Raw genomic sequence first — 12,240 nt, 5'->3', positions numbered from 1 at the left:
AAATTATATTTTTAGTAATATTTTATAATAAAGCCTTCGAATATTGTTTAAAATGTTCAAAAATAAATTAAAACTTGACTTGTATGCAGTTTCTGATAAAAAATAAGTTACATTTTGTAATAAATTGAGTTTTAAATAAATAACAAAAGGGCTACGCAAATAAAGTAGTGTCTTTGTAAGTCAACGTTTTGTACATGTGGCCAACCACGATCAAACACGATACACTGTGTGTACAATGCGTACGCAGCGCTCGGGGACCGATTGTGTAGTGACTGCTGCTAATTCACCGCACAAAATGTCAAATAGACCGAATTTTATACCAATTTCCAACTTTCATTTCAGCATGAAACATCTGACATATTTCACGGTCCTCTTGACATGTTTCCTTCACTGCATTTCACCGTCAAATGCCATTGCCGATGTGGTGTTCGCCGTCAACTGTGGCGGCCCCGCGCATCGGGATGTGTACGGCGTGGAATATGAGAGTGACCCGCTGGAGGTTGGGGTTGCCTCGGACTTCGGAAAAAGTCTTTCTGTGATCGGGCGCGTGCCGCCACAAGATGCAATCCTCTACCAGACCGAGCGATATGATGTGAATACCTTCGGCTATACAACTGCAATCGAAGAAGATGGAGATTATGTGCTTGTGTTGAAATTTTGCGAGGTTTGGTTTGCAGCATCCCGGCAAAAGGTTTGTGAAACATGGGGGTCTTGGCTTGAGTAAACAAATATTTTTATAACGACAAATTATAAACTATATAGAGGAGTACGTGCTTTACAAACTAACACAAAACAGAACACGACAAAAATGTTGATGCACATTAACCTGCCGACGGCAGGACGGTTACGTTATCGGCAGGAGGTTACGTTATCGGCAGGAGGTTACGTTATCGCAACTATGATGCAGGGTGCTATTGTTATAGTTGCGATAACAACCCTCCTCCCGATGGCCGCCGGAGGAGGGTTGCGTTATCGCAACTAGCGAGCTAGGCCTACTGCTAATGAAATTTACATGTATAATAAATCATTATTGAACTTTTATTTAAATTAATGGGTAGTTTCTTAAAAAAAACGGAAAAGTTTCCGTATGGCGCCACCACTTTTTCACTCGATATGAAATAATATAGTATCTAATTTACCTCAATGAGATATCCCTTTTTGTAAATATGAGTGAAAAATTGGTGGCGCCATACGGAAAGTTATCCAAAAAAACATTTTGTTCACAGAAAATACCATCGTAAAAATAAAACAAGTCTGTCTGATGGAGGAGGGATACAGTAACAATGTTCAATTTGCTCATGGTTCAATCATTTGTATTACCTGTTTACTTGTTTACCTGTCTGTAGATTCTGGCAAAAGTTTCAGTTTTTTATAGAGCGCTTTACACTTTCACGCCTGTTTGCTTTATGATTAGTCTCAAACAGGATTCAACTGTTTCCCTCATGGAGTATACTTTTAAGTTTGACCAGGCTTGTTGTTCACAGTGGCTAGACTCTATAGAATGTTATATTATCTCACTTCTCTTGACAGGTTTTTGATGTTGTCCTCAATGATCTACACACTGTTGTCTCGGGGTTAGACATCTACGATATCGCTGGTAGGGGTACGGGTCATGACGAACTCATTCCATTCACAATCACCAAAGGCAAGCTGAAGCTGCAAAAGGAAGCGTCTACCTTTGATGGAGAACTACTGATAGAGTTTGTCAAGGTATGTACTATGTTCTTTTTTTTTATGCAAATCGCTAGACACACAAGGCCTGAAGGCCACTTCAAGGTGTGGGCAAAAATTTTTTTTTTCCAGAGGCCGTGGCCAGGCTGAAACAGGTAGTCCATACGGATGAGCAGAAAGCACTACCTCCCCAATTTTACGTAGCAAGTGTCACAACTGGGATTCGAACCCACACTTTGCTGATCAAACACCAGAGCTTGATCCGGTGTGGCGGTTTCAGTCTTCCGCCATGTTCAGTTTTCCGGGACTCAATTAAGTATATAACAATTGACTTCTTTCGCTGGCTGTGCGCAGGTGTCCCCTGACGTAATGTTACCGTATTTGGTCATTCGGAAAACTGAACACGGCGGAAAGTTGAAACCGCCACACCGGTGCTCTTAACCGCTCGGCCATGACACGCCATGTAACATGTAACTCTTCCTATGGCTATAACAATATTGTAGTGGCTTCCTACAATAGCGCTCAGGGGCCGATTTAACAAAGATCTTAGATTGGTTATAAATACAAATCAATCATAGTTGCTAAGTAAAGTGTGATGTCACAAAACAAATCACTATGGTGATACTGAAATTTGTCTTGTGTTGAATTGCATTGCTTTGTGAAATCGGCCCCAAGTCCGTCAGTCAAGTTAGGGTAGACTCAGGCCTGATACTTCACAGAGGCAACAAAGGCGATCGCCTCCATGCCCCCTGGTCATTGCCTTGGTGCCCCTTGAAATGATTGTTAGTAGTGCTGGGCGAATAGTGAAATTTTGTTATTCGGATACCGCTGGCCAACTATCCGAAATTAACCGGATACTCAAATAATTTTTTTCGCCACGAGAGGGCGCTATTTAAAAAAATATATTAAAAAATTTTTTTTTTTTTGCCAATAGAGGGCACTGTTCGTTTGTGAATGAAATCTTATGGGCGCATTGATATTAGTTTAAGACAGTGTCACTCGGTTCATTCATAAAAATGACCGGATCTAATTTAAAGATGGCGATTTGCTTTTTCTTTTGATCGTGATTGACTCTACGTGAAGGAAAACTTGTGTAATCTTTGGACAAATTATGTCAGAAATGTCATTGTTTTAACTCTTCACGGAGGTGAGCATAGTAAAATACATAATTTATACTGTTTTATGCTGTCTTAACAGAAGTTTCATAAGGATTCAGACGAAACATTTATATCCATTGTTGCCCGACGTCCGCGGATATTCGGATAGTTAAAGAATATCCGGTTACTCGGTTGTTATTACAGAATTATCCGGTTTGTACACAGGTATTTGCGCCCTATGCGGATATCCGGTTAAGAAAAAAAAGGCATTCGCGGTTACGGATAGGAAAACCTATTTGCCATTAACCGGATATTCGAACAATTCGCCCAGGCCTAATTGTTAGACTCCGATAAATAGATTTTTCATTTTTTTAATTTTTTTTTTATACATTTAACAATAAATTAAAAAAATTGGTGCGACATCCAAAATGGGAGTTGGCTACTTAGAGGTGGCAGGGACGAGTAACATGATATTTAATTTACTTGGCCTTACTTGGTTTGTTAAATGGACCTTGCACATGATATCATATCAGTAGGGTGCCCTCACCTAGAGGTACAAGTATAAAGACGGCCGTTCATTGGCCAAATCTGTGTGCCCCATGTACAAATCTGTGCATTTTTATTGTTTCGTCATCGTTTTACCTCTTACATGTAGATGGCGCCTAGATGATGTCAATGCAAGGTCAATTATATTATAAGTTATCATACAAGCGCGAGTGGAATACAGAAAAAATATAGCGCTTTTGCGTCCCATATCCAAAGAGGCCGAAAACGTGCAAGTCTCACGTGCAACACGCAAAGTTTAAAATTTCAGAACGTTGTTTCGCGCACACAAAGTTTAGAATGTAGTTTTTGCACTGTCCGTATACGGAGAGTGATGCATTGACACTCACAATTAGGCCTGGGCGAATTATTCGAATATCCGGTTAATGGCGAATAGGTTTTCCTATCCGTAACCGCGAATGCCTTTTTTTTCTTAACCGGATATCCGCATAGGGCGCGAATACCTATTTACAAACCGGATAATTCTATAATTACAACCGAGTAACCGGATATTCTTTAATATCCGCGGATGTCGGGCGACAACTGATATGAATGTTTTGTCTGAATCCTTATGAAACTTCTATTAAGACAGCATAAAACAGCATATATTAAGTATTTAACTATGCTCACCTCCGTGAAGAGTTAAAACAATGACATTTCTGACGTAATTTGTTCAAAGATTACAAAAGTTTTCCTTCACGTAGAGTCAATCACGATCAAAAGAAAAAGCAAATCGCCATCTTTAAATTAGATCCGGTCATTTTTATGAATGAACCGAGTGACACTGTCTAAAACTAATATCAATCCGCCCATAAGATCTCATTCACAAACGAACAGCGCCCTCTAGCGGCAAAAAAAAATATTTTTAATTTTTTTTAAATTTTTATTTTTTAAAATAGCGCCCTCTAGCGGCGAAAAAACTATTCGAATATCCAGTTAATTTCGGATAGTTGGCCAGCGGTATCCGAATAACAAAATTTCACTATTCGCCCAGCACTACTCACAATACGCAATGTGTAATAAAAACAGAGGAAGTACATGTAGTATATAAAACAGAGGAAGTATATGTTTTTATCCCCCTAGAAGTTTGAGCATCTGATTGGTGGATTAGCGCATACTGGAAGATAATAGCTGACAAAATATCTGTAGGAAATTATAATCCTTTGAAACATATCTTCTGAATGAGTTTCAGACCTGATAAAGTGATAAAAGTAATTAGTCGGACTGAATCCTTTTACGTCATCGGTCACACTTCATGGACCATGTGGTTGCGCTTACATGCTACTGGCAATGTACAAATGTAGCTTCAGCGTCCCGCATTACCTTTAGGACACAGCAATTGAGAGCTGTTGATTATCAAAAATTGTGAGAATCGGCTCTCTCTGACGTAGAGAGAAAAAAGAGGTAAATTCTCGCTCAAATATTAAAAGACTTCAGGCCTGAAGCCTTTTTTTATTCAGTTAAATAAAAAATACACATACACATGTAGGCCTACTTTACTGTGTAATATATTGAGGGGAAGTGAGTTAATAAATTGATAAATGTTTCAATGTTGACTTTAGTATGATCTACTTTCATTTTTGTTGGGTAATGAAGAACATAATTAATCTTATGTTTAAAAAACATTACCCAGTGCGATTCAAAAAACAGTTCCTGCATGGTAAATCGTCTCAGGAAGTTCTCCTCATTTTGATTCTGGTCGTAAACACAATAAGCTGCAAGCCCTGTAGCATGTAGGGCCTAGTCATATGGATTTTTTTGCCACAAATGCAAGCCCAGGTACATGGATCTGTCTACGTACAAATGTAACTTTGCCAAGCCTTCCGACGGTAGACTCAAAGAAATTCAGTAACAATTTTGATATTTAAGTTATAAATTGAACCTGGCAATTCAACCCGATGATCTCTTTCCAGGAGAGAACATTTCAAATACAATTTGATTCATCTCCATCTGCACGAAACACAATCGTTTCAAATTCAGGCTCTTTTAAAGCTATCTGATATTCTGCAATCTGTCACAGCTAATGACAAGTTGTGTCATACCGAGTTAGCGTGATCAGGTGTGTCCGTACACACAAAGAAGCTTGTAGCGAGAGTATAGTGATGAGTGTCCCATTGGGATGACTGCCCTGGTGGAGTAAAGCCACAAAAAAAAGACATGTTTGAGGCTGCTTTCTTTGTTATTTATTTTTAATTAATTTTTTTTTTTTACAATTCTTTTTTTTTTAATTGGGAGTTGAATAAAGAAAAATTTACTAGTATGGGACTCGAACCAATGACCTTCGGATTAAAGATGCTATGTCAGATTTTTGGCCGATTTGACCCCAAAATTTTGATTTAAAAATTCAATAGGTATTGTGATGGGGGTCGAGAAAGTTACAAGCTTTCATTTGAGTCATTGCTCGAAAAAGTCCGCCAATTATTAGTAGCAGTAAAATAAAGTGCTGAAAATTTTGTCGGGATCCCGACAATATATCACATGACCAATTCTTATGTGTTTTACAAGAAATGTTTTAAATTTTTGCCATGGTTCCTGACCATTAAAAGTAAAAGTTAAATTTTTTTTCGTTAGAGCGGGTGATACTCTTTGAAATACCATTCACAAATCTATTTTTTAATGTTTGGGGCCAAAAATCTGACATAGCATCTTTAACGTGACGGCACTTAACCAACTGAGCTATCTAGCCCTGTACGTTGGCGGTCTCCCTATTATACAACACATTTTAGCGATCTCAGACAAAAACAAAAGCAAATTTGAAAAACAGCCTTGTCGCTACTTGAGGGTTGTCTTTAACAAATGTGTCGGCCATTTAACAACAACAACATTAAAAAGGTCCTCCGCCTTCCTTTTATCAAAAAGGCAAGATGCTAAACATATTTTTTTTTTTTTGCCTTAATATAGCAAGATTCCCCAGGAGTACTTCTTGGTTTTAATGTGGCCTGTTGTTATGGCTGAGTAGCTTTCAAATTGACTAGCCCAAGAGGGGGGGATGATGGAACGCAGAGTGCATCTGTCGATTACTTTACACTAATTGTATGAGAGTACATTGTAACTTTAAATATGAAAATGAATAGTAGACTTGCGGGTACAACCATTGTAAAATCTCTTTTGAGGGAGTGTTGGCTCTGAAAAGAGCCGGTTTGGTCTTGACGTTTCAAACAGTATACTCTGCTCGTCTTCAGGAGAATGTATGCTTTTGTAGTGCAAGGCACAAAATTGATGGGAATATTCTCAAGACAGCAGGGCTTAATGTATGTACAATGCACATGTAGCTCAATTGTTTTACTAAACCAGCAGGGGCCTGGAATTTCATCTTTAAACATGTTGAAAGGGCAAGTCCATTTTCATTTTGCAAGGGGCACTTCCATTGGAAAATGTTAAAGTCAATGCAAAACTTTTGAAGGACGCCAAGACCAGTGGCAACGCAGGCCATGGCTATAAACTATTTTGGACTGTGCCATACAGTTGTATTACGCGATAGCAATGTTGATGTGGAGGAGGAATTTTATTCAAACTCCTTTAATATACTAAACTACACAAACTATTTGCAAAACCAACTACTTTCAGAACTACTTGTACACGTACATGTACATGTACTGTATGTAAAGAAAAAACAGCAAATTGGCAAAAACGGATAATTTTATGAAACTTGATACAGAATTCAATTAAGGTCTTTTCAGAGAAAGAGAATCTCGCATCGATTCAAAGCCGGTGCTGAACTCGACCCTTTGCAACCTTTGCAGGTTATTGGAAACAGAGTGAATCTATCATGTGTGTTTGCCATTCATGTACATGCCATAGGGCATGATCGGCAACTGGATGCATTATTCATTAGGGCTGTAGTTACAGCTTCAGGACAGTGCACAGTTACAGCTTCAGGACAGTGCACAGTGTTTACACAGCAATAGGCCTGGGCGAATAATTTGAATAGCCGGTTAATGGCGAAAAGTTTTTCCTAACTGTAACCGCGACTACTGTTTTTACCTAACCGGATATCCGCAAGGGGCGCGAATACCTTTTAATATACAGGATAGTCCTCTAATTACAACAAAGAAACCGGATTCAGTATTATCTGCGATCGTCGGCACGACGACCGATAGGAATGAAACTTCTATTAAAGAATGAAACTTCTATTAAGACAGCATGTAAAACAGCATAAAATAACAAATTAAAACAATGACATTTCCAACGTTTTTTGTTCAAAGTCACGATATCAAAAGAAAAGACAAATCGCCATCTTTAATTTAGATCCGGTTATTTTTATGAATGAACCGAGTGGCACATACTGTACAACACACGGTCACAAGATCTCATTCACAAATGAACAACCACAAACAACAGTACCCTCTAGCGGCAAAAAAAAAAAAAAAAAAAAAAAAACACCGTCCTCTAGCGGTCATGGCGCTCACTATAGAACAGAAACTACTGGGGGAAAAATATTTCAATATCCAGTTAATTTCGAACAGTTGGCCAGCGGTTAACCGAACACCAAATTTCACTATTGGCCCAGCACTACACAGCAACAATATTAGTTCCTAAAGAATGTACAGACAGTGTTTACATTTTAAAGTATACCTGAAGGCACAAATGTACGCGTAGCACATTAAAAATGTAATATTAATAATTACATAGTGTTTTACTGATTTACATGTAAAGGGTTTGGGTACTTTGTTTTTAAAAACACAAAGCATAATGTTCACAACATCAAACTTACTCAGTTTGAGGATAATGATGGTAGAAAGCTCCCCTTAAAATATCATGGAAGTATTATATCCCCTTAAATTATATAATGGATTTGGGTACTTTGTTTTTAAAAACACAAAGCATAATGTTCACTACATTAAACTTACTCAGTTTGAAGATAATGATGGTAGAAAGCTCCCCTTCAAATATTATTTGCTGAGGTGCTGTAGTAGTTCTTGAGAAATGAGTAAAACAAGTCGCAAAAAAATCATTTTCGTCTCAGTGAGACAACAATTATTTTTGTATGTACAAATGTAAAACTATACTACCAGTTATTAACAAGACATAGTTTTACTAATTTTTTAAAAAACTACAGCACCTTAACAAGTAATATTTTAAGGGAAGCTTTCTACTATCATTATCTTCAAAACATGTACAATGTAAGTTTGTAAATCTGTGGTAATTGTGTCGTGTGTACTCCTACTAATAGTACCCACAACCTTAAAAGTACAGTCCTGAAGGTACACATTTTGTATGCCGAGCACATTAAAAATTTAATTAAAACATGAATAACTGTGTATTTTTTTTACTAATCTAAGAGTATAAAGCCTGGATAAGCCTAGATATTCAATAACAAAACCCAGCTCTGTTTCTGAACAGAAATAATTTGTGCTAAAGTTGACTTTGGATCTGATAAAGACGATTTAATTTTGTTAGCCCATCTCTTCGCAATCTTGGTTCTTCTTTTTACATGCCGTTTACACAACACAGAGGGCCTAGGGCTCTACAATACACCCGATCCAAAGGATGAAGCAATAAGGGAAAAGTGTAGCGGGTTCTTTAACGTCCGTTTAAAACCTTGCAGGGTCGATGCCATGCGATAAAGGCCCTAAACGTCCGTTTAAAACCTTGCAGGGTCGTTGCCGTGCGATAAAGGCGAGGGCCTTTGTCGTTTGAGGGCCTTTATCGCACAGCAACGACCCTGCAAGGTTTTAAACGGACATTTAAGAACGAGTCACTACTCTTTTATTCCCATTCATAAATTCCCTTCTGTTAAAAACAAAATACAATTATAGACACTTTGACAATTGAAAATTCAAGGTTTGAAATATTGTTTTTCAAAAACTTTGTGAAGAATCTGTTTGATGCTCGTGGGTTGTGTGTACGCGCGCGCGCTTAGAAGTAGATTACGCGCACGCACTTACATATATTACGTGCTGTTACTAATAGCTATGAATTGCATTCCGCGTGATAATCTTGCGCGCGCGTGCCCGACACGCGGAAGCCAGTCGGTCTTAAACAGCTTCACCTGTGTCTTTATCAACCGTTTAAACACCCCCACGTGACGCGCTCTCCACCAATAGGAGTAGAGAAACTGTCTAGGTTATTTATGAATAATGGTTTAATGGTGTTTTAATGGTGTTTAAAACCTAACAAATATAAATATAATTAGTAAGCTTGTGGGTACAACCATGAGTAAAATCTCCTGAAGACGAGCAGAGAATACTGTTTGAAACGTCGAGACCTAACCGGCTTTATTCAGAGCCACCACTCCTTCAAAAGAGATTTTACTCATGGTTGTACCCGCAAGCTTACTATTTATATTTATATTTATAGTTTTTCTCTTAATAATGGTTAAGTGTCTCGCTCAAGGACACAAGTGTCAAGATCAGCAATCTGCTTTAAGATCAGAAACACTAGAGCTTGAGTCCACTGCGCTTGACAGTGACACACCAATAACCGTATCATTCAAGATGTCAACATGAAATTTTAACAATGCCTTGATTGGAGCAGGGCGCAATTAGTTTGAGTGTGCATTCAGACTGTTAACAAAGCAGTAGGCCTAGGATAATTTTGCTGGAACAGATGGCGTATATTTACAGTATAAACAATGGGAGGTACTGTGTATTGTTCATGCATAGCTGAAGATACTCGTTAATTTCATCGCTAATTGCTGGACCAAAGAGATAAGGATTTACATGTTTATGGATCAAAGAGGAAAACTTATTTCCTGTATTTCCTGCTTTGTATTTATCAGTATTTTCATCAAAAAAGTGGAGTTTATACCTACATTTTGTACATTGTTAATACTGTACATTGTACAAATTATTATGTATGATGTTTCATGGCATGGTAAAGCAATGAACTCAATTGCCTTCATGCCCCAGGTTATTGCCTTGGTGCCTCTTGAAATGTTCCAATTCAACCTCAAGGTTTCTCTCATTATGTAGATATGCAGTGAATTGACATACAGATAAATTTCCTTGCCCTTACATGAACAAAGTACCTACGTACACTCATGACAGTTAGTGTAATGCACGTACGCGTAATGCGCATGATGTACATGTAAGTTTGTACACTGTACATGTGCAATGTACAAGTGTGTATGTACATGCCTGGAATGATGGAGGCTGCGGATGCCGTCGCCTCTGTTGCCTCTAGTATTGGCCTTCGCGCCCTTTCAAAAGGTTCCCATAGCAACCAAAATCTTTTCAGAGTTATCCCTTAAATTTCGAAGTGACTGGCCATTGGCCAACAGGACCAGTTTATACTATACATGTAGCTTGGCACTTCACTAGTTCATCACCTTTTACACTAATAATAATAATAACAAGACATTTGTAGAGCGCCTAATGCAAAAAGCCTCTAAGGGCATAAAGAGAACAATAAAATAAACAATGAGAAAAAGATACAAATAAGCAAATTACAAAAAAGCAGCTTTAAACAATTGAGTTTTCAACAGGGACTTAAAACATTGTAAAGAATTAGCTTGGCGAATATGCACAGGAAGACTATTCCAAGAAACGATGCGACGGAAGAAAAAGATCTGTGGCCATAAAAAATGGAAGCATGTTTCAAATGAAATAAAGAAGCTTTTTAAACCATTTTAAATTAAACTAGCCAGCTGGACCACCTAGAGTGAACTCTGACAGGTCCTCTACTGTTTTAAAAGGTACTTTTAAGGACCACTGTTAAGGGAGAACGCTGCTTTCTTCAGCCATCTGTTGACAGAATGCATTAAAAAAAGGATTATTTGTTAAACTTTTATTGTGACATGTACAGATTATCTTTTCTTTTTTCAAATTCTTCATGGCACCCTTCAGCTGGTGCCATGAAGAACTTGAAAATAGAAATTGTATAGTATAAGTTGAGTACATACAGTATATGTAGTGATGTGTCGTGGCCGAGATAAGAGCACCAGACTCAAGCTCTGGTGTTTCTGTTTAGCAGAGTGTGGGTTCGAGTGTCGCAACTCTTGTGTCCTTTGGCGAGACACTACACTATTATTGCTGCGTCCTTCGGATGGGACATAAAGCTGTTGGTCTTGTGTGTGTGTAATGCACATTAAAGGACCCAGCGCACTAGTCCTGAAGAGAAGGGTCTGATCAGCAGCATATTGTGCCACAGCACATTGTAAACCATCATACAGCACATTGTAAACCACCATTATGTAATTCAAATGTAATCCCACAGATACCTTGCAAGAAAAACTGTACAGTACAGCGTCACTGAGTGACCGATAATGCGCGATACTTAAGAAGCCACTTTGTCCAGAAGTGCTGATAGTGAATTTAGAGACCTGTTGAACGAAAATGTCAAGTCGTGAACTTTGCTGAATTTCATTTAAAATGTTTTCAATCAATAAGGAAATCAAGTCATATCTGTATGACTATAAATAGATTTTAATCGTGTAAAAATAAACAATCATTTTGAATACCCTTATCCAGCGCTTTTCTGAAAGATTCCCAAAAAGCGCCGTTACAAAATCACTCATGTTACGTCATAGTTGGGAGCTCCAATTTGTATAGCCGCTTTGTAATTGTTGCAGCTAGAGGTATAACAAAGAAAACTCCCAGACATGATGTCAAAGCATTGACATTGTGACGCGCGCCATCAACAGCAGAAGTGTTTTTAGTCCCACCAGAAATCTTATCAAGCTCATTTATTTTTCTGGAAATATTTTTTTTGTTTTTTAAAGGAACACGTTGCCTTGGATCGGACAAGTTGGTCTATTAAAAGCGTTTGAAACCGTTTGTTATGAAATGCATATGGTTAGAAAGATGTTTTAAAAGTAGAATATAATGATCCACACAAGTACATTTGTTTGTGTATCGCTCGAAACTGCACGGTTTTCCTTTTACGTTGCGAACCACCACGGTCGGCCATTAATGGGAGTCAAAATTTTGACTCCGATAAATGGCCGACCGTGTTAGTCGACAGGGTAAAAAGAAAACCATGCAATTTT

At 38.1% G+C, this 12,240-nt stretch overlaps 1 protein-coding gene across 2 annotated transcripts in view; it reads left to right on the top strand.

Annotated features, from left to right (window-relative positions):
- LOC139938552 (malectin-like) overlaps window positions 1-12,240 on the top strand; it is a 61,295-nt gene that overhangs the window by 42 nt on the left and 49,013 nt on the right. Inside the window, exons 2-3 of one of the 2 annotated variants that reach the window (XM_071934124.1) lie at window positions 343-691; window positions 1,531-1,710. In XM_071934124.1, the coding sequence (XP_071790225.1) occupies window positions 344-691; window positions 1,531-1,710 (528 nt within the window). In that variant the 5' untranslated portion in view covers window position 343. Of the gene's footprint in view, window positions 1-210; window positions 692-1,530; window positions 1,711-12,240 lie in introns of those variants that run through there. The other variant, XM_071934123.1, reaches the window with a different exon arrangement.

The sequence above is a fragment of the Asterias amurensis genome, chromosome 6 (assembly GCF_032118995.1).
Source record: "Asterias amurensis chromosome 6, ASM3211899v1".
Taxonomy (NCBI): Eukaryota; Metazoa; Echinodermata; class Asteroidea; order Forcipulatida; family Asteriidae; genus Asterias; species Asterias amurensis.
The sequence above is the reverse complement of the archived record's forward strand: the minus strand, read 5'-3'. Positions and strand labels throughout refer to the sequence as shown.